This window comes from Liolophura sinensis, chromosome 9 (assembly GCF_032854445.1).
Source record: "Liolophura sinensis isolate JHLJ2023 chromosome 9, CUHK_Ljap_v2, whole genome shotgun sequence".
Lineage (NCBI taxonomy): Eukaryota > Metazoa > Mollusca > Polyplacophora > Chitonida > Chitonidae > Liolophura > Liolophura sinensis.
In genome coordinates, this window is record NC_088303.1 from 5,810,864 (window position 1) to 5,834,099 (window position 23,236).

Consider the following 23,236-nt stretch of genomic DNA (forward strand, 5'->3'; position numbering starts at 1 on the left):
AAACTTCACAAGGTCTTAATTGGCTCTGCATAGTAGATGAATCAATTAAACTTCACAAGAAGATCTTAATTGGCTCTACATAGTAGATGAATCAATCAAACTTCACAAGAAGGTCTTAATTGGCTCTACATGGTAGATGAATCAATCAAACTTCACAAGAAGGTCTTAATTGGCTCTACATGGTAGATGAATCAATCAAACTTCACAAGAAGGTCTTAATTGACTCTACATTGTAGATGAATCAATCAAACTTCACAAGAAGGTCTTAATTGGCTCTACATTGTAGGTGAATCAGTCAAAATGTGTCACTTGAAAACGATAAACTTTACATGGAATACACAGTAAATAGTTAAAATGTTTTGTTGTCCATGTATCTGTCATTCTGTTACCACAAAATCATAGTGAAAATGAATCTACTTTTAACATTTTGTGACCTTGATGTCTGCTGCTTATTCAGTTATATGTGAAGTAGGAACTACTTGTGTTGTGTGACAATATCTTACAAAGTTATGCCTCTGTATTCAAACGAGGCTTAAGTACCAAAATTAGCCTTCTTTAGATGTATAATGTTTTATTGGCAGTGCTGCGTGATTGTGACATTTCAGGTACATCCGCTGTTTTTACCTGGCTACGAAGACGGCCACCTCTATTGGGAACAACCCTAAACCCACTAATATTCTGGAATACGGCTTCATGACACTCTACTGGCTCTCGGGTGTCTTTGTCTTTGCTCTGTTGATTGGTCAGGTAAGGTCTGGTGAACATGGCAGTCTTTCTTAACTCATATGACAATGGTCAGGTTTTTTATTCTTGTTGCTGCCTCGGTGGACTATCAGCACTGAGAGTTTAGAGGAAGAAAACAGGATAAGTTGGCCCCGAGTGTCAGTATAATGTGACTAGGTGGGATGAGTGTCAGTGTAATGTTACTGGGTGGGATGGCACGTCTGGTGTCTTGTCATAATACTTGAGTGGCATCAACATCAATTTTCAAAAACACTTCCACACTAGGCACGGCATTACATTGTTACTTGTCATGACCAGCTTTGTATAGTTGCGATATTGGACACACCTCCACCATACTATATGTCAACTCAGAGGTGAGTGCCACCTGCTCCGTTAGCATCCTAGCAGTAGGATGATAGCAGTAGGAATCCATTGTGGGTCATGGTAAATGACCTGAAATTTCACCCTAAAATTGCAGTTTAGAAACAAATGCATGTAATAAAATATTGCTTTTGGTGCTAAAACTTACATTTTTCTAGAAGGATATCACCCAGTGCCTTGCATGTAAACCTTAAAACACGTTTTCAAGATCAGTTCAGCTCTCAGTTATCCATGCAGTTTGGGCAAAATTTAGGTCATTTCATGGTTTCACATTGATATGATATTCTCAAAAGCTGGAGACTGATCATTAAAGTGTAGAGTATATCCACAATCTCCCTATATAATCTGTCACCAAAGAAAAGGGCATACACTAATTCCTCAGTTTTGTCACGTATAAATGAGTAACTTTCAGTGTGAGTTATGCACTCTTTTAATTAGATTTTGGAGAAAAAAATACATTGATTGTGTCAGCCAGTTTCAGGGCTTCACAAAAAGCAGTTTTTCAGTCTACACAGAATAATGCTCTCAAAATATGCTTGAATAGACATCTTACAAATGTGCGAAAAGGTTGAAGAATTACAGTGTTCTTAAAATTCTTTTTAAGTGCCTACATTTATATCAAATAATCTTACTGATTATAATTTCTGACAGTGAAGTAAGTGTCAGTCCTGTGAATTCACTCCCAGTTAGATTGCTTGACAGTTTTCAACATACATGATGACGATCGAGTCTTGCTTCCAGAATAGACATGTAGCTGACATGTAGCTGACACGGTGTTTCAGGCAATTGCTACAGAAGTACATATAGTCAATCAGTCATCCATCCAGTCGTAAATTTAAAAAAATCTGTAAAATCCAGATATTTATGGGGTAGGAGATATGAATAGGGGGCTATAGACTATGCCAAAATTATGTGAGTTTTCTTATCTTTATGAAAAACTATGAAAATAGAGGCCTCTTTCAGGCCTTGAACACTTCTATGAGCCAGCCTTTTAAAAGCAGACTAGAAAGCTACCTGTAAGATTTTATCCAATAAGTACCATATACTATAACCATTATGTGGACGCCACTTTCTTCGGTCGTCAATTTCATGTCCACGTTGAATTTGATATATTTTTAGGTACATTAATTATTTACTCTTGGTATTCACCTGTGGGGAGATATTTCCATTTGGTCTGTCTCGTATTGACTTCCTAATCCAGTATAGCTAGCTTAAGTGACTTCTGATTCCTCCCAAAATTTTCACTGTTAAAAGTATGCGGTTGCACCTGAGGGGACTGTTACATTGTATGGTATGTCACCAAGGATATGTGTTATATCAGGCAGGGGACCTCCTGCTACTGTTACCTGTGAAGTCCTGTCAGCTTATTGATTCATGCTGTATAGTGAAAATAGAAACAAACAATAGGAATGGTTATTGCTCTGGCATTGGCCATTGCCGTCACCATCACCACCACTGGCCATAGGAGATATATGGTGGATGTTGATAAAATGAAATTCAGTTGAAAAGTACTGTAAATGGCCTAGAATTTTAACTATGACTAACATTGCATGTTTTGCCAGATTCTAAGAACTCTAGTGATGTTCGACTGGTGTTTTAGGTTTGTTTGGAATTTAGGATGATACGATAATAAAAAAATGCAAGTTTCAACACAGTATGACATTTATTGAATTGGTCTGTAACTACATTTGGGGCAAAAATTGAGGTCATTTCCAGTAAAACTAAAAACTGCTTTCTAATAATTAATGTGATGAGTGGTTCCAGTCTTTGAAACTGTGAAAGATTTTACTAAGTAAAGAAAATTACACTTGTATCAAATTTTTTGTCCCTCATAAACCAGACCAATGTCATATGAGTTAAAAATAGGTAAAATACCACTGCATTGAGGTTGAAGTTTTCACTTGCGTCAATACTCTCTTAGTGGAATCAGCCAATGACCTGGGCAACTTTACTGGACAAGGTGTGTGTCAATTGAATGAGGATTTTGCTGGTCTTACTTTAAGTCATCAGAGATAAATCCTATCATATTACATTACAGATTTTTTTTATGTCAGGATCGTGTTTAGATTTGATCAACAATAAATTCATTGCCTCTGGTGAAAGGCTTTTGTTCATGTTTATTGTTAAATTCTACTTGCATAGTGTCAACAAAACCAGGTACAGATTGTGTAGAAATAAGAAATCAAGATGACTACATCAGTAATGCTTGTGAAATGCTTGTTTTTCTAGATCCGCGACATATTTGAAGCTGCAGGCCATATCAAGTCTAACTTCCGTAAAAAGATGGACATCACCATGTGGTACATGAAATCGATTAATCTGCCCGAGTCTATCCAGGACCGTGTCCGGCTCTGGTTTAACTATAACTGGGAACAGCAAAAAACACTGGGTAAGCTTAAAGTGTCAGAGAGAGAAATCTTTGACTTGGACATGATGGGAGCCATGGAAACAGGGCTTAAGGCATTAGTAATTAATGAATATTGCCATAAGATCCCCAGTGACTGCTGTTTTTTTGTTGGTCTGTGATAGAAGCCTGTCATACAAGTTTAATGGGCCTACATACACTACAATCTACCACCATCTTGAATTTGCCTCACACTTCCTTAAGTTAAGTCTAGACTCTACATGTGCTTAGTTCTCCCTCAAAAAACCTTGTGTAAGTGAAAAATTATAAAATAAAGAAGCAAATTCTTGTACATACTGTATTTCACCTAAGTTTGTCTTTTTTGAAGTGGCACATTTTGCTTGATTCTGAATAGATTCTTCCCTTTGTGTAGGGCTGCTATGTGTTTTTTTGTGTAGTTTGATTTTTTGCTTATCAGAAATACTTAGGTGTTGCCATAAACAATATTACTGTATGTCCTTTATGTGCTTCTGAAAGAACATTTTTGCATACCACACACTATGGGAAACACTGTAACAAAAAACAAAACAAAAACAACAAAACATTTCCTTTATTCCACCTAAAGTTTGTGAAACTGTGAAAAAAAGAAACCTTATATAATCAAACTGCCCAAAAACTATTAAGTGACCCTATAAGGTGGATCGATCATTCAGAATCGAGAAAAATATATCACTTCAGAAAAAAAATATGAAACTTTAGGTGAAAGAACAGCATTACTGTATTCATCAAGTTTGTCCATGGGACTCAGGAATTAAATTGTTTGCAGCAGGTGCTTTAATTAGTTGGGTGGAGACATTCAGTCATTTTCTAAAATCTGTGTTAAAGAAAAAAAAATGATGTAAGGCTCATCACATGAACAGCTGAAAGGTATGTGCAAAAATATGTTCATGTATTTTGTTAAATTTTGTAAACTGCATTCAGATGTTTAAATTTTATGGTGGGCTTTTTGAACATAAATATGTAGATGTTGTTTTGTTACTCAGAGTTTTCAACTTTTATGGCCTTTCTGTTGGTGCTAATATTCATTTTTATGCAGTCATTTCCTTGAAATTGTCTGATTGCTTCAACCTTGCACCTTGCAAATCCCTTGCATACCCATGGATCACACTTTGCAGTGTTTTAAGTAAATGTATCATTTGTTCATCAGGTATTTTTGCATTTGTTACATTTCATGAACTGTAACTACAAGCTGTTGCGGGGCAAGAAAGCACACAAACAGTTGTTATGACAAGGTCTTTGTACATGGAAATTTGGTTTTGCTGATCTTCTGATTTTATAGCGGCCTCTATCGATTTTGTCATTTCATCTGTCATTGTCTTGGAAAAAATAATTTAATTATCCTGTGTGTAATCAAACCTCTCTAACCTGTAATTTGGTGCGTGTAATGCTGTGTGTGGGCCATATTATGTTCCAAGGATGCAATTATGTAGAATGAAGCAAATGTCAAATTTTAAATGGATGGACAGGTAAAAAAACTGCCCTAGTTCTGGCATACATTCCACCTGATTCTAGACATTCATGTTTTTATTTGTTGCAAGGAATTATTGCTGTGCTTTGGATTTGAGATGTGACTCAAAAAAGTTGGGTCAGTCTGATGTTTAATGCATTGCAAAGTTGTTTGCATCTGAGAGTTTTGTCCCTTAGTTGTTTAAATATTGCATAGGTTTCTTGGTATCTGGGTCACTAAAATTTGCCTTACTGTTTATGTAGTAATTTCACTCAGGACACTCTCCAAAAAGCTTAAAATTATACTGTCTAATAATTGTTGACCAAAATGACACATTCATTAATGTTTTTCAGTGCAATATATCCAAAAATAATTGTATCACGCTAATCATTGTCTCAAGGTAAATGAGCCAGGATCAAGATACTATCATTCTGTCACTGTTACAACTTGATTAGATAATAATACCTCACAGATTTAAAAAATAAAAACAGTATTCTGTAATGAGCTTTTATATGCCCCCGCCAGTAGACGACTTGTTTTATGTTGTAGTGAGTTTGTTAGTCTGTCCGTATTAGTGCTGTAACTCCAACAGTTTTCAACATAGAGTTTTAAATTTTGGTGTTTACATAGATACACAGAAGATGATGTGTCACAGCTTACATTTGTTCGTTTTCACAGTTGTCATGGTAACCGGGTAGCTGTTTTCCTTATATATACTATATAAATAGAAATGATTTCATGTCCAGGCTACAACTTCAACTGTGTTCCGCATAAAGTTTTCAGTTGTGGTGGACAGATTTGTCCACTTGTGCAGTTGCCATGGTAACCACATACCTATCATCAACACCCATGAAGATTCACACTTCACGGTTAGACTCACCACAATGCTGCTGGTATTATTTTATACATTTTAAGCAGATGCATGTGTTGGGGAGTATGTTGTGTTCACCTGAACTCTTGTTGTCATGTTAGTGATAGGGAATACAATCAAACACCCAATGACATGAATGAATGCTCTCTTCTCATTTGAAAATAATGTCTCTTTGCTGTTTACCTTTAGTTAAATGTAGTGGTACATCTTTTTGTTAATTCTGATTTAATTGCTACATTGATACCTATTTTTTATTATTGATTGGTTGACATTTATTCACGGTACTCATGAATTATTCACTCATATGCAGATATGCGAAGTCAAGTTCATCAGTGGAGGAAACCTTAAATTAGTCACTCACCCTCACCCCGAGAAAATGAACCACCTTTGCCAGGTTCATGAAAAACCTCATGTCAAAGCTTGAGCTACAAACAACATTTGGCTGCATGTGCCAGTGAAGACTTTTTTTCTTATTTGATCAGTATTTTATGTCGTACTCAAGAGACAGACAGAGACCCCCATTGGTTAGAGGCTTCTGGATCAATGCGCTCAGCTAGCGCGCTAACCGAGCCACAGAGGCCCCAGATTTTTTCTGTCACAAATTGTAAACAATTGATTGGAAATGCATCTTACATCCTATAAGAATACTTCTCTCAGAATACTTGTATATTTTCAAAACTCTCAGAGAACATTTCATAGAAAGTGAAAAGTAGAACTCAGCATGAGACAAATGCCAAAACATTTTAGAACAGGTATTCTGTAGACCAATTAAACCATTTGAAATTTTGTTTGTTCAACAGAGCACTTAACATACAGCACTTTTTGAGGTGATAGTTAGGTGTACATGTAGTAGACACAATTGTAAAACAATTGGAGAAATTTTTTGTTGAAAAAAAATTTTTAGATGACATGACAAAATGTTCCATAACTGGGCCCCACATATACACATGTTCGAAAAATTAAATAAATTTGAAAATATTGCCCAAATACATGTGTAACAGATGTGCAGCATGGTAATGCATCAATTGTCTTTCTGATTGCTTTGGACATTAGGCTTTATGTTCTTTTGTTTCCAGATGAGAAATCCCTTCTGGAATCTTTACCATTAAAGCTACAGACGGATCTGGCCATCAACGTTCATTATGCAACTTTGAGCAAAGTCCAGCTTTTTCAGGTAAATTTCAAGTGTAAAGCAAAAAAGAGTTGAAAGTTTGCTGTAATGTGACAGTTGGAGTGACCATAGTAGTGTTGTAAAGAATACCTAATAATATGTCTTGTGATCATCGTATTTTTTTCTGGACTGCATGCATCCCCTAGATCTCAGCCAAGCTAAAGTTTGGCCTTTTATATTTTTTATGCCCCTGTTGGTCCATCAGAAATTTGGCGCAAACTTTTTGGATCAGTGAGAAGCCCTAAACTTTGGCAAGAAAACTGGCTTCGAATTGTTGTTTTTAACTTACCAGCATCTGGCCATTTGTCAGTTTGTCCATCCAGTGTTTAGTTTGTACGTGATATCTTGGCTCACATGTTTTGGATGGGTGAAAATTTGGTCTGTAAACACCTTGGCATAAAACTTTGTTTGGAATTGATTTTTGCTGGCCTGTCCATGCCCAACAATTAATCCATTCAAGCCTCGGTTGGTATAACTTCCTCTTGTAATATCTTCCACCCAAAAAACCAACATCTGCCCCACTGCATTTTCTTCTCACCATAATTCTGACTGCCGTTGTATAAGTGAAATGATTGTGTACGGCGTAAAACACCAATCAAATAAATTAAATCAAAAACCAACAACTGTATAAAACTAAAAGTGTTAAGGACATAAGCACACTTTAGAAAGCTGGATTGTTATTCAACCCTTATCTTGTTTGTTATTTAGCCTACATGTATATGTTATGTCCTTGTCTTTATTGTTATTTAACCCATATCTTGATTGTTTATTTACCTTATACCTTGATATGTTACTTAAGCCATGTCTTGATTGTCAATTAACCCATATCTTGATTGTTTATTTAACTTATACCTTGATATGTTACTTAAGCCATGTCTTGATTGTTTATTTAACTCATACCTTGATCTGTTATTTAAGCCATGTCTTAATATTTAGGCTGTATCTTGATTGTTTATTTAACTTATACTTTGATCATTATTTAAGCCATGCCTTGATTGTTATTTAAGCAATATCTCAATTGTTTACATTTAACCTCCTCTGTTTTGGACAGGACTGTGACAAGAATCTGCTCTATGATCTTGTACTGAAGCTAAAACCAGTCTTGTGTTTACCTGGAGATTACATCTGTAAAAAGGTATGTTAATCTACATGTAAAATATATGGTGATTAAACAGTAATCGTAGAATGCTGAGATGCCCTCACTGACTCATTCAGTTGCTTAAAATCTTGTTCTTGATGAAGCGGATTGGAAGACCCATAATCAGTGAAGTTTCTGGCTCAAATCCAACTCTCGCCCCAGATTCAAGTCCGGAGGTTTGCCAAGCAGAGGGTTAACCATTGTGGTTTTACCCCGATTTCCTCCAGCAATAAATCTGAGAGCTTTTGTAAGAGTGAAAAATTCTTTATTATGACATTAACCACCAATCAGATAAATACATAAATCAGTCACAGACCTAGAGTCTTTATACTGATCATCAGAAGACTTTATAATGCCTTTTTATATTTTGTTATGTATTATGTTGTGTTCGGACGGCCTATAATGTTCATGTCAGCACATGTTTGTAGACATCATGTACTGTCAAAATGCACTTTCAAAGGTAAGCACATAAAGGCCTTTAACTGAATAAACTGATACTTTTAATATCAACACTTAAGTTTTGCTGATAAGATAAGAAACTCTTCAGTGGCCATATAAGGTGCAAGAATCAATCAGAATCAAGTAAAACGTGTCGTATGAACAATGCTTTTTGACAGGAGTTTAATTGCGTGGGGTAATGTAGTGTTTGTTTCATTTTTCTGCAGGGGGAGGTTGGAAAGGAAATGTACATTGTAAGTAAAGGTCAAGTTGAAGTGGTTGCTGGCAAGTATGGGGAAATTGTCCTGGCCACACTGTATGAGGGTTCAGTGTTTGGGGAAATAAGGTGAGTTGTGGGTGTCACATACCAGGTCATTGGTGTGTACAATGTTCTGTGTAAAAAGTATGGGGAAATTGTCCTGGCCACACTGTATGAGGGTTCAGGGTTTGGGGAAATAAGGTGAGTTGTGGATGTCACATACCAGGTCATTGGTGTGTACAATGTTCTGTGTAAAAAGTATGGTGAAATTGTCCTGGCCACACTGTATGAGGGTTTGGTGTTTGGGGAAATAAGGTGAGTTGTGGATGTCACATACCAGGCCATTGGTGTGTACAATGTTCTGTGTAAAAGTATGGGGAAATTGTCCGGGCCACACTGTATGAGGGTTCTGTGTTTGGGGAAATAAGGTGAGTTGTGGATGTCACATACCAGGTCATTGGTGTGTACAATGTTCTGTGTAAAAAGTATGGGGAAATTGTCCTGGCCACACTGTATGAGGGTTCAGCGTTTGGGGAAATAAGGTGAGTTGTGGATGTCACATACCAGGTCTTTGGTGTGTACAATATTTTGTCCTGGCCACACTGTATGAGGGTTCAGTGATTGTTGGAAATAAGGTGAGTTGTGGATGTCACATACCAGGTCTTTGGTGTGTACAATATTCTGTCCTGGCCACACTGTATGAGGGTTCAGTGATAGTTTTTAAATAAAGTGAGTTGTGGATGTGATAAACCAGATTATGAACATACTGTATAAAGAAAAGTATGGGGAATAAAATTCTTTAGTGTGCACTCAAGCTTGATAAAGGGTAAATACCTATATTTACCTATATTTATGCCTACTTGTGTAGGCATATCTTACCATTTGGACACACATCCACATAAACTTCTCTGTTTTCACCTTTGACTTTTCAGCTTACTGGCGTTGTCAGGAGGGAACCGGCGAACAGCGGACGTGCGGTGTAAAGGCTTCACCAACCTGTTCATCCTGAACAAGGTGGACTTTGAGGGTGCCATGAGGGACTACCCTGATGCCCAGAAGCTGCTCAAGAAAAGAGCCAAGTAAGTGAGGTGGAAAGGGGGAGGGACAAGCTTATCTAGGTTTCATAAATTCATATTTTGAGCTGAAAAACACTGGGATATTCTGGGTTACAAAAAGGAATTAGCCAGGCATAGAATTTGTCACATTTCCAGCTGCAATGGGAAAGGAAAAGTATAATTGGGTTTGTTCCCAGTTTGTATCAAAAGGAAAGCAGACTGAAGGAAAATCTGGCACATCCACAATGTACATGCATAGAGAAGAAAAACAGGAGTAGAATGTCGCACTGTGCCAGTTACAGAAGGAATGCAGAAGCAGAATTTGGCATATTCCCACTGACAAATAATAAACAACAAAAGTGGAAAATAGTACATTCCATTTTATGAACAAGTAAACAAGTACCATTTCACACATTCCTAATTAACAAGGAATGCAAATATAAAAAAAAAAATTACATCCCCAAAAGTACCAACATGAAATGTGAAGAATAATGTACAAATTTACATTTTGCTTATTAAAATCATGACATTTTTGTGCAAATGAATACTTTGACTGGTCAGAAAACTCCATTGTGAACCTAATGTTCATTTTTTATGTCGTGAGATTGTAAAAGATAGTCAGGTAATATTTAAAATTAGACCTGCACGATTGTCCACAATGTATATTACAATTTCATAATCTGTATGGCCAAGCTTTATTGCAGTTACTAAAGACAGTCTAAAACCTAGTTTCATTTTTAAATCAAAGATAAATTCCTCCAGAAACAAGCTTAGGCCATCCTTAAAAAATGCTTTGTAGGTGGAGGGTCGGTTTTGTTTTTTCATTCTGTGTGACTATTAAGAAAGATACAGATTTTACTCGTGTAAATTCCAGATTCCATCAATAGTTCAATATAAACATTATTAGTAGGGTAATTGTATTGCAGGGTCAGGTAGTAATCCCCAACAAACCTATTTTTAATGAGTGAGCAGTGCTTTCATTAAATCCATACAAATGTAAGTGTCGTTTTTAACTCGTTTTGTTTCTTGTGCGGACAGAAAACTTCTCAGTGAAAATGCAGCCAAAATGGAGCAGAAGGACACGAAAATGGAGGCAGAGGAGATTATCCATAGTCCTAAGGGAACCCCCAAGATGGTGAAGACTGTGATACAGGTAAATCTACACGGTTCTATACACCTGGTTCTATACACCTGGTTCTATACACCTGGTTCTATACACCTGGTTCTATACACCTGGTTCTATACACAAGGTATTGTGTTCTGTATTCTGAGTTTTCTGTATTTTGTGTTATTCAGTGTAAATGTACTGTATTGTGAACAGACTGGTTCTGTGTATCATTTCCTTGTTACACATCCTGTGTATTGTGAATGTGCCAAATGCTTATGTTATGTTAAACATCCTGAGTGTATTGTGGATGTGCCATATGCTTATGTTATGTTAAACATCCTGAGTGTATTGTGGATGTGCCATATGCTTATGTTATGTTAAACATCCTGAGTGTATTGTGGATGTGCCATATGCTTATGTTAAGTTAAACAGCCTGAGTGTATTGTGGATGTGCCATATGCTTATGTTATGTTAAACATCCTGAGTGTATTGTGGATGTGCCATATGCTTATGTTATGTTAAACATCCTGAGTGTATTGTGAATGTGCCATATGCTTGTGTTATGTTAAACATCCTGAGTGTATTGTGAATGTGCTATATGCTTGTGTTATGTTTAACATCCTGAGTGTATTGTGAATGTGCCATATGCTTGTGTTATGTTTAACATCCTGAGTGTATTGTGAATGTGCCATATGCTTGTGTTATGTTAAACAGCCTGAGTGTATTGTGAATGTGTCATATGCTTGTGTTATGTTAAACAGCCTGAGTGTATTGTGGATGTGCCATATGCATGTGTAATGTTAAACATCCTGAGTGTATTGTGAATGTGCCATATGCTTGTGTTATGTTAAACAGCCTGAGTGTATTGTGAATGTGCCATATGCTTTTGTTATGTTAAACGTCCTGAGTGTATTGTGAATGTGCCATATGCTTGTGTTATGTTAAACAGCCTGAGTGTATTGTGAATGTGCCCTATGCTTGTGTTATGTTAAACACCCTGAGTGTATTGTGAATGTGCCATATGCTTGTGTTATGTTAAACAGCCTGAGTGTATTGTGAATGTGCCATATGCTTGTGTTAAGTTAAACATCCTGAGCGTATTGTGAATGTGCCATATGCCTATGTTAAGTTAAACAGCCTGAGTGTATTGTGGATGTGCCATATGCTTGTGTTATGTTAAACAGCCTGAGTGTATGTGCCATATGCTTGTGCTATGTTAAACATCCTGAGTGTATTGTGGATGTGCCAAATGCTTGTGTTAGTTTAAACAGCCAGAGTGTATTGTGAATGTGCCATATACTTGTGTTATGCAGTGTAGAAAGTTTTGTGTTGTGAATATCCGAGACTTTTACGTGAACAAGTGATGATGTGAAATCTTCTCTTTCCTGAATGATCCAGTCTCATTGTGTTATTACATTCATCTTTAATGTTCTGCGCTGTCAAAAATCTGTTTCTTTTTTGTGAGCTGTTTAATTTTCTGCATTTTGAACAATTTTAATCTTAAATGCTCTGTGTGGTGAATAGACTGCCGTTTTGTGCTATTTAGTTTTCAGTATATAGAATAATCCAGTGTTCTATCTTCTTTACATTTACACGTAGGTTATGAATCCTGAATCCAGTGTAATCCAGCAGATTGGCTCATACAAGTCAGTGTCTTCCAACATGGATACAGTGGTGGATGACAAGGGGGAGAAAGAGAGAGAGAATAGACGACGTAGGGAGAGGAGGAGTGCTTCTGAGGATATGGGATCACAGGTGAGCTTGGGGTAGGGAGAGGAGGAGAACCACTGAGGATATGGGGTCACAGGTGAGCTTGGGGCAGGGAGAGGAGGAGAACCACTGAGGATATGGGATCACAGGTGAGCTTGGGGGAGGGAGAGGAGGAGAACCACTGAGGATATGGGGTCACAGGTGAGCTTGGGGTAGGCAGAGGAGGAGAACCACTGAGGATATGGGGTCACAGGTGAAGGTGGGGCAGAGGAGAGGGGGAGAGCCTCTGAGGATATGGGGTCACAGGTGAGCTTGGGGTAGGGAGAGGAGGAGTGCTTCTGAAGATATGGGGTCACAGGTGAACTTGGGGTAGGGAGAGGAGGAGTGCTTCTGAGGATATGGGGTCACAGGTGAGCTTGGGGTAGGGAGAGGAGGAGAACCACTGAGAATATGAGGTCACAGGTGAGCTTGGGGTAGGGAGAGGAGGAGAACCACTGAGGATATGGGATCACAGGTGAGCTTGGGGTAGGGAGAGGAGGAGAACTACTGAGGATATGGGGTCACAGGTGAACTTGGGGTAGGGAGAGGAGGAGTGCTTCTGAAGATATGGGGTCACAGGTGAGCTTGGGGTAGGGAGAGGAGGAGAACCACTGAGGATATGGGATCACAGGTGAGCTTGGGGGAGGGAGAGGAGGAGAACCACTGAGGATATGGGGTCACAGATGAGCTTGGGGTAGTCAGAGGAGGAGAACCACTGAGGATATGGGGTCACAGGTGAAGGTGGGGCAGAGTAGAGGGGGAGAGCCTCTGAGGATATGGGATCACAGGTGAAGGTGGGGGAGGGGAGAGGGGGAGAGCCTCTGAGGATATGGGATCACAGGTGAGCTTGTGGTAGGGAGAGGAGGAGAACCACTGAGGATATGGGGTCACAGGTGAAGGTGGGGCAAAGGAGAGGAGGAGAGCCTCTGAGGATATGGGATCACAGGTGAAGGTGGGGGAGGGGAGAGGGGGAGAGCCTCTGAGGATATGGGATCACAGGTGAGCTTGGGGTAGGGAGAGGAGGAGAACCACTGAGGATATGGGGTCACAGGTGAAGGTGGGGCAGAGGAGAGGAGGAGAGCCTCTGAGGATATGGGATCACAGGTGAAGGTGGGGGAGGGGAGAGGGGGAGAGCCTCTGAGGATATGGGATCACAGGTGAGCTTGGGGTAGGGAGAGGAGGAGAACCACTGAGGATATGGGGTCACAGGTGAAGGTGGGGCAGAGGACAGGGGGAGAGCCTCTGAGGATATGGGATCACAGGTGAAGGTGGGGGAGGGGAGAGGAAGAGAGCTTCTGATGATATGGGGTCACAGGTAGGGAGAGGGGAGGAGGAGAGCCTCTGAGGATATGGGATCATGGGTGGGGCAGAGGAGAGGCGGAGAGCTAAAGGATATGGAGTCACAGGTGAAGGTTGGGGAGGGGAGAGGAGAGCCTGTGGGGATATGGGATCATGGGTGGGGCAGAGGAGAAGAGGAGATCCTCTGAGGATATGGGATCATGGGTGGGGCAGAGGAGAGGAGAGCCTCTGAGGATATGGGGTCACAGGTGAAGGTTGGGGAGGGTATCTCAACTGACAACTCAAAGTGAACTCAGAGCACCTTTCTGAGATTTTAGGTCAGTGATACAGTGCATATTTTTCCACATTGATATATGTATTAATAAAATGCAATTTTTGTCGTTTACCCTAAGCCAGTTTTGGCCAAGGATGTTGTAGGGGCACTGCCCATCCGTCTCTCAGTCTGTCTGTCCATATCCTTGTGAATGCTTTATCTCTAGAAAGGTTTAGCCCAGGTTCACCAAACTTACACCTTGGCTTGAGGAGGAACCCTGTTGATTTTCAGCGATAACCTTTTTCTTCAAGGTCATAGGGGTCGTTTAACTTAAAAGGCTTGTAAACGCCCGATCTCAAGATCAGTTTAGCCCAAGTTCACCAAACTTACACCACACATACAGTTTGCCCTATTGATTTTCAGCAACCTTGACCATTTTCTTCAAGGTCATAAGGTTCATTTAGGTTAAATTTTATGGAAGAGGCTGCTATGATGGTCTGAAAAAATTAAAATAGTTGTTTTCCCAAAAAGGTATTCTCTTGTTTCCTGGTTCACAATTTTCTAAATGCCACTCAGAGAAGATCTACACAATATTGCAAACCACCTTTAAGCTCGATCTGTTCATTACATTGTACATGCGCTCAACGCTAAAGGCTTTTAAGTGCATTGCACAGGAATTTTTGCTGGGGTAGGGGATGAAAGTACGTGTACTGCTATGGCTCAAATCAAAAATGAAAGCTCTTGTTACATTCAGAACAGTCAACTAATATACAAATAACTGTTTACCTCCCTTAGTTCTCCCTGTCCGATATTCCCGATGACAATGGTGGTGATAGTCTGGATGAAGAAGAGGACGAAATTCTTGTCGTGGAGAAATATGAAAGGGAGCTTAAGGAGAGCGAGGTCGTTGATAGCGGCAACCAAGGCTCTGTGGCAACAGGAAGGAACTCAGCAGTGGATGATCCAATTGTTCGCAAGAAAGTGAACCTTGAAGACATGTGTGATTCAAAAGGCAGTGTAGATTCAGGTACTGGTACTTTGTATACAGTGAAGGAAAAAGTGTAGTAAAATTCTCGAACCTGTCGGTGTCGCATAAAATGCATAAGAGATCTGCAGAGTAAAAAGGACGTTCATAATAAGTCACTTCCGGACCCAAGCCTGACATACAGTATTTTGTAGAAATTAAATCCATATTTACAAACGTTTCATGGCCTCAACAACCTAAAATCATGTAAAAACATTTTTGTAATCTAGGACAGGAAATTTTCAAGAGGGTTATTTTAATGGTCCCATAAGTGCTGCACGCAGTATTGTTATAATAATAAAATAATTGGTTGATATAAGGGATTATCACAATTTCTTTAGATGTTTGGACACCAGTGTGTAAGTTCTTGGTTCAGCCAAAGCCTCCGATAGGGAATTTTCAACATTCCTGTAAATGGCTGGATACCCAAGTCGTTCGTTCAGTCCGCACCACAGAACAGGAATTTTCAACATTCTTGTGAGTGGCCGGATACCCAAGCTGTTGGTTCAGCTCCCACCCTGAAAAGGAGCACCTGCTCCAGCTGAAGCCCCCTACATCAGATGCGCCCCACAGGGGCTTCACAAGTGCTTCCAACAGGCTTAGAGCGCTTCTTTCGAAGGCCCAGCGCTTATAAAGCACTTTCCATGCACTTCATTTGATAATTTTAAAATGCAGAAAACCATACTCCCTTTAAAATGTTGGGGCCCACTACCTGGACTCAGCAGTGTGGACATGAAAGCAATAGAGTACAGTTAGGGTACAACTTCTCTGCAAACAAGCAGTCACTGTACATGGGTTTGAAACTTGTCATGTACGTTTCATGATGGGGACTTACACCATATTTTAAAGAAATCTGAACAAAAAAGTTCCAGAGCTTGAAGACAAAAGTGGTAATGAAAGGAATGGAAATTCAAAACCTAAACAGTATCCCAGAGGTGGGTCATGTGCGCTCCACAGGGGTTTCATGTGCACACCACAGGGGCTTCATGTGCGCTTGACAGAGAGGCTTCCTGTGCATTCCAGAGAGGCTGCCAGGGACCTCCAGAGGGGCTTTCAGGGCGCTTCTACTGAAGTGCTGTTGAAGCGGGTACTTCATAGGTACTCGATTAGTGCTTCACATGGGAGCTTCAGAAGCACTTGACAGATACTTCAGAACTTTTGGAGCTGGGAGTCCACAGCACAGCACAGGAATTTTCAACATTCCTGTAAATGGCTGGATGTCCCAGTTGTCGATTCAGTCCTAGCCTTGGGAAGGGCATATTAAAGTAAATGGTAAACAAGCTGCCATCTTATAATCAATCATTCAATAGACCTTTCCGAACTGTCAATCAAGAACATGCATTTGACCAATCATAATTAATATTGTTCCAACTAGGTCAACAGGATGTCCAACACATTGGTTACAAATGTTCAATTGTTTTATGATGTGACAATTGCTTTCACCGACAATGGAATGAAAAGTAACATCACATGAAGGGGTGATGGGGCATTGGATGTGGTGCATTCATCAATCACAAAGGATCCACCAGAGACTGTACCCATGTATACTTACTTTTACCAGATTGTTATCAGAATCCTATTGATGTTGTTATTTTGTCAGGTGTCCAGAGTTCAAAGACAGGAAGTGCCAGTCAGAGTACAAAGTCCATGAGCAACAAAAACAGCAAAGAGTCCCTAAACTCTGAGATTGTGGAGATCAGTCAAGATGAGAAAATAACTGACGAGAAAAACTCACCTCCAGTGGACATTCCTCAGAAGAAGTCCAGCAACATTATTATCCCCCACAGAGAAGATTCCATCAGAGAGTCCAGTGGTAAAAGTATACGCAGCTCCCGAAGCGTGCGGAGTGCAGGGTCCGTGCAAGACCTGGGTCACAGTAGGGCAAAGCTGATTGCTAATGGTGGCACGAAGCGCTTCCATCGGGGAATGTACGCCCCGTCCTCGCCAGAACTGCACAACATTCCTCCCGAGAACCAGGTTACATGTGCTGTGGAGATTCATCGGGAGAAGAGTGTTACGCCCCTCTCTATGTTCGGGGATGACATGGTTATTGGCCGTATTGGCAGTATGGCCTCCATCAACTCCAAGACAACGGATGAAACGCCATGTTGAGTGCACTCATCAGCATCCACAGTATATAGACTCTAACTCTGAGGCTACGTGTACCAATTTGAACGTTTGTGATGAGAATCACTACAGCATAAAACACAAATATTGAAGAATTAAGTCATTTTATTTTTAGTATTTCAACATATTTTATGCTGCCATCAGAAGTAATAAGAACGTTGCATGTGTTGCTAATTCGTAGTGGAACTACTTAATCACCAGAGCAATGATATGAAGTCCACGACAACCAGTGATATGATGTGTTAAGGGATTACAAATTGTCACCAGCGAGTGCATGTCCGTAAGGTGGGAGCTTCGTGGTATTTCTTCCAGTTACATGATGAATATTCCCTTCCAGTATAGATCAGTATTTATGCCAGTAGAAATTTGCAGTGCAATGTTGCAGGGTGAGATGGACTATAAATTGGCACTTTTTCAGTTTTAGGTGTGCATCACTTTTGTAACATGCTAATGTGTGTCTGCATTTGTAAATAATCTATTACACAATTGCTGTATAGGGTTGTAAATCGAATGGAGATTAAATTGAATGCATATGGAGGCATATCACAATTTTTTTATTGTTCAAGGGCAAAGTGCAATGTTTTATGATGAGATATGTTTTACAAACACAGGTGAATTTGAAATCTTTAACTGAAGGCATATTTATTTTGCTGAATGTTGACGTCTTCATTTTGTCTGGCTATGCTATTTTGTGTTCCTTTTGAAATGATCATGCTTGCAGGAAATCAAACAATATCAATATTTTGATGGGAAAATAAGCCACCAAAAATAGCTTCTTTCTTTACAAATCTCTCAATTTAACAATTCGTTTATTTCCATTTTTATTCCAAAGAAAAGATTTTCGCAGAATCTGGAAAATGTAGTTACACGTATGATGGCTGCATTGCTTGATACATTAACTGTGATTTATCTTCTATGATCTCAGCATTAATTATTTGAGAGATACATATATCTTGACATGCATTTTTTTGCAGGCGATGTGTGTAAAACCTGTTTTATACATGGGCATGTAAATATGGGCCAAAAAATTGCTGCATGGGCAACAGACTTGCTCAAAGAATACAAGTTCATCCTGGCTTACTTTATACTGTTCTACCATTGTCTGCAATCTAAAAATTAATCTGTTAAGTTTTACTTAATATTATGTTAATTGATGTCTTCTAGGTGATGCTAGAATACATTAATTTATTACATACATGTGATATCATGTTGTGAGCAACACAGTACTCTATTTTGAAAGATTTTGTTAGGATGACATTTACAGGTGTTACATTGTAGTGTTTGGCAGTGGCAGATAATATATTCTGCCATCGCCCTGAAAGCGTAATAGTCAGTCAATTAGCAAATTAGTTTTTTTTTGTGTGTTACTAGTCATGATTAGACGGGCATAATTAACCCTATTGGCATTGTGCGGGCGAGCCTTTGATTACAGGTGCTGGGTTTATAGAGAGTCTGTAAGATAGCGTTATAGATATGGTTGGGCCTGTTCAGTTGTCTTAGTGTGTTGTCCGCTCCCTGTTTTGGCAAATGGAATGTCAGTATTTTGCTCCATCTTATCTATGCCATTTTGGAGTGTGCTGCAATTAGATATTCCCAGACCCTCTCGGTTTATGAAATAGATATAATACACCTGTATAAAGCCAGATAAGCATCAGACATGTTCTGAAATGCTTTGTAGTGGAACATTTTAAGTATACAGTTATCTGTGTTTGTTAGCAGATGGTGTATCCAATGAGTATGTAAAAAGCTGAATATTGACAAAAGCAAATTTGCATGTCCTTGGAAACATCATTTATCATATTGTTAATTCTATAAACTAGTTACTTATTTAGTTTGGATGCATGAAATTCAATCTGAATTCAATGACATTATATGTCTGCCAGTGTGATAAAACCACATTACATGTATATCTTGCTAACTTATGGATTAAATTAAGTTGCATATGTATAATATATCGAGTGATGATGAGAAACATGTTTAAGTGCATGAAATGTTACATTTCATATGGTTAAAATTGTTGAATAAATATGGCTACAGTTGTCAGATGTTCATTTTGTTCATGATACTCTGTTGGTAAATACTCACATGTTAACATATATCTCACACAGGATGCATTTCAACTGATGAAATTTTGATCGGATTGGTGGCTAGAACAGGGGCCTATTCCACAAAGCCAAACTTGAAGTACAAGCTTGGGTTGTGTATGCCTGGACATGTGCAGACCTACATGTATAAACAGGTATGGGCCTACGTCATAACATGTATATACAGGTATGGGCCTACATCGTAACATGTATAAACAGCTATTGGCCTACATTGCAACATGTATAAACTAGTATGGGCCTACATCGTAACATGTATAAACAGGTATGGGCCTACATCGTAACATGTATAAACAGGTATGGGCCTACATCATAACATGTATAAACAGGTATGGGCCTACATCGTAACATGTATAAACAGGTATTGGCCTACATCGCAACATGTATAAACAGGTATGGGCCTACATCGTAACGTGTATAAACAGGTATGGGCCTACATCGTAACATGTATAAACAGGTATGGGCCTACATCATAACATGTATAAACAGGTATGGGCCTACATCATAACATGTATAAACAGGCATGGGCCTACATCATAACATGTATAAACAGGTATGGGCCTACATCGTAACATGTATAAACAGGTATGGGCCTACATCATAACATGTATAAACAGTTATGGGCCTACATCGTAACATGCATAAACAGGTATGGGCCTACATCATAACATGTATAAACAGGTATGGGCCTACATCGTAACATGTATAAACAGGTATGGGCCTACATCATAACATGTATAAACAGTTATGGGCCTACATCGTGACATGTATAAACAGGTATGGGCCTACATCATAACATGTATAAACAGTTATGGGCCTACATCGTAACATGCATAAACAGGTATGGGCCTACATCGTAACATGTATAAACAGGTATGGGCCTACATCATAACCTGTATAAACAGGTATGGGCCTACATCATAACATGTATAAACAGGTATGGGCCTACATCATAACATGCATGTACATGTATGGGCCTACATCATAACATGCATGTACATGTATGGGTGAAGATCAACCTATACATGAAAGTTAGAATGGTTAGAAACAGTATGCAGGTGAATTGTCATGTATAGACAGATGAAAGAATATGTACCACAGAAGAATTAAACACATGGGAGTTTAATTGTGCGCAGTTGGCTGCCTGTGTACATTTCATGCACAGGTGGGTTCCAGTGTACTGTTAATTTACACGTGGCAGGCTGTTTAAGTTGATTTAGAGGTGGCACTGAGCCTGTGTAAAGTAAATCTACAGCTGGCAGCCTGTGTACAGTTGATGTACAGGTGGTACCCTGTGTACAGTTGACGTACAGGTGGCAGCCTCTGTACAGTTCACTTACAGGTGGCAGCCTCTGTACAGTTCACTTACAGGTGGCACTGAGCCTGTGTACATTTCATGCACAGGTGGGTTCCAGTGTACTACTAATCTACCGGTGGCTGCCTGTTTAAATTGATCCACAGGTGGCACTGAGCCTATGTACAGTAGATGTACATCTGGCAGCCTGTGTACAGTTGATGCACAGGTGGCACTGAGCCTGTGTACAGTAGATCTACAGGCAGAAGCCTGTGTACAATTGATCTACAGGTGGTAACCTCTGAACAGTTGATGTACAGGTGGCAGCTGGTGTACAGTTGACCTACAGGTGGCACTGAGCCTGTGTACAGTAGATCAAAAGGCAGCTAGTCTGTGACCAGTTGATCTTCAGGTGGCACTGAGCCTGTGTAGGCCTACAGTAGATCTACAGGCAGCTAGTCTGTGTACAGTTGACCTACAGGTGGCACTGAGCCTGTGTACAGTAGATCTACAGGCAGCTAGTGTGTGTACAGTTGATGTACAGGTGGCACTGAGCCTGTGTACAGTAGATCTACAGGCAGCTAGTGTGTGTACTGTTGATGTACAGGTGGCGCTGAGCCTGTGTACAGTAGATCTACAGGCAGAAGCCTGTGTACAGTTGATCTACAGGTGGCAGCCTGTTTAAGTTGATCTTCAGGTGGTAGCCTATGTACAGTTGATGTACAGGTGGCTACCTGTGTACAGTTGATGTACAGGTGGCAGCCTGTGTACAGTTGACCTACAGGTGACATTGTCCATGTGGACAGTAGATCTACAGGCAGCTAGCCTGTGTACAGTTGACCTACAGGGGACAGTCAGCCTGTGTACAGTAGATCAACAGGTAGCTAATCTTTGTACAGTTGATCTTCAGGCGGCAGCCCATGTACAGTAGATTTACAGATAACTAGTCTGTGTACAGTTGATCTTCAGGTTGCAGCCTGTGTACAGTTGATGTACAGGTGGCAGCCTGTGCACAGTAGATCTACTAGCAACTAGTCGGTGTACAGTTGATCTACAGACAGCTAGTTGGTGTACAGTTGATGTACATATGTGAAAAAGTGTACATTTGGGGCACAGATGGCAGCCTGTGTACAGTAGATATATACAGACAGCAGTTAGCCTGTGTGGGGCCTTTGTACAGGTGAAAGCAGTTGTGCAGGTGGGAGCCTGTAGGTTAGAGCTGTTGTACAGGTGGGAGCCTTTGTACAGGCGGAACCTTTGTACAGGTGGAAGCCTTTGTACAGGTGGAAGCCTTTGTGCATATGGGAGCCTTTGTTTTGGGTGGAAACCTTTGTGCAGGTGGGAACCTGTGTAGAGGTGGAAGCCTCTGTACAGGTGGAAGCCTTTGTGCATATGGGAGCCTTTGTTTTGGGTGGAAACCTTTGTGCAGGTGGGAACCTGTGTAGAGGTGGAAGCCTCTGTACAGGTGGAAGCCTTTGTGCAGGTGGGAGCCTGTGTACAGGTGGAAGCCTTTGCACAGGTGGGAGCCTGTTTACAGGTGGAAGCCTTTGTACAGGTGGGAGCCTATGTACTGGTGGGAGCCTGTGTACAGGTGGGAGCCTGTGTACAGGTGGAAGCCTTTGTGCAGGTGGGAGCCTGTGTACAGGTGGGAGTCTTTGTGGGTGACATCCTCTAATTCATCATATAAATGAATAATTTTTGAGGAACAATTTATTTGATTGGTGTTTCACCAATATTTCCCTTATACGACGGCGGCCAGCATTATGGTGGGAAATAAAAAAACAAATAAATAAATTAATACACAGAGATGGAGGCCTATATACGCAAAGATTTGTAAACCGGTGCTCGGGGCTTTTGTACAGACTTAAAAGCTACTTCGACTCGTTTTGAAATGTTGAATGCATGGGCTTGACGCGAGAGACGAGTCAGGGTTCTCTTAACTCACACGTTTCTAAAACTCTCTCCAGGTGTGGGTCAGTATCGTTCCGAGACTTGGGTTGTATGCCAGTGGTTCAGTGGCTAGGAAGAACAAGAAAACGATACGTTTCGGAGACTAATGTTATTGTCTATAACGAAAGGTAGTGTACCTTGTGGTAAAATCTGATTTAATCAAAATCTCACAATGTTTTATGCACATTTTATATCTCAATCTGTTTGTCAAACGTCAGCATTTAAATAGAGGCGTTGTAAACTCTACTCTTTGATATATGACTTGCATAATGGCTTAACATAAATAATACCACAATATTGCTGAATGACTACGGTACCAACAATCTTATCAATGTTTAAACTTTACGTGATGACCACAACACATCACAAATGTCACACTGACACGACATCTCAACGTTAAGAAACGTGTCCAAGTACACAAACACAAGTTTACTCAACAAAGT

At 39.9% G+C, this 23,236-nt stretch overlaps 1 protein-coding gene across 1 annotated transcript in view; it reads left to right on the plus strand.

Annotated features, from left to right (window-relative positions):
- The window catches only part of LOC135475057 (cyclic nucleotide-gated cation channel beta-3-like), a 60,902-nt gene extending 41,429 nt beyond the window's left edge, over positions 1-19,473 (plus strand). Inside the window, exons 10-19 of the mRNA XM_064754798.1 lie at positions 606-747; positions 3,334-3,493; positions 6,903-7,000; positions 8,049-8,132; positions 8,801-8,919; positions 9,765-9,911; positions 10,926-11,040; positions 12,595-12,750; positions 15,092-15,323; positions 16,921-19,473. Coding sequence (XP_064610868.1) covers positions 606-747; positions 3,334-3,493; positions 6,903-7,000; positions 8,049-8,132; positions 8,801-8,919; positions 9,765-9,911; positions 10,926-11,040; positions 12,595-12,750; positions 15,092-15,323; positions 16,921-17,432 — 1,765 coding nt within the window. The 3' untranslated portion in view covers positions 17,433-19,473. The remainder of the gene's footprint in view (positions 1-605; positions 748-3,333; positions 3,494-6,902; positions 7,001-8,048; positions 8,133-8,800; positions 8,920-9,764; positions 9,912-10,925; positions 11,041-12,594; positions 12,751-15,091; positions 15,324-16,920) is intronic.
- Positions 19,474-23,236: the final 3,763 nt, after the last annotated feature.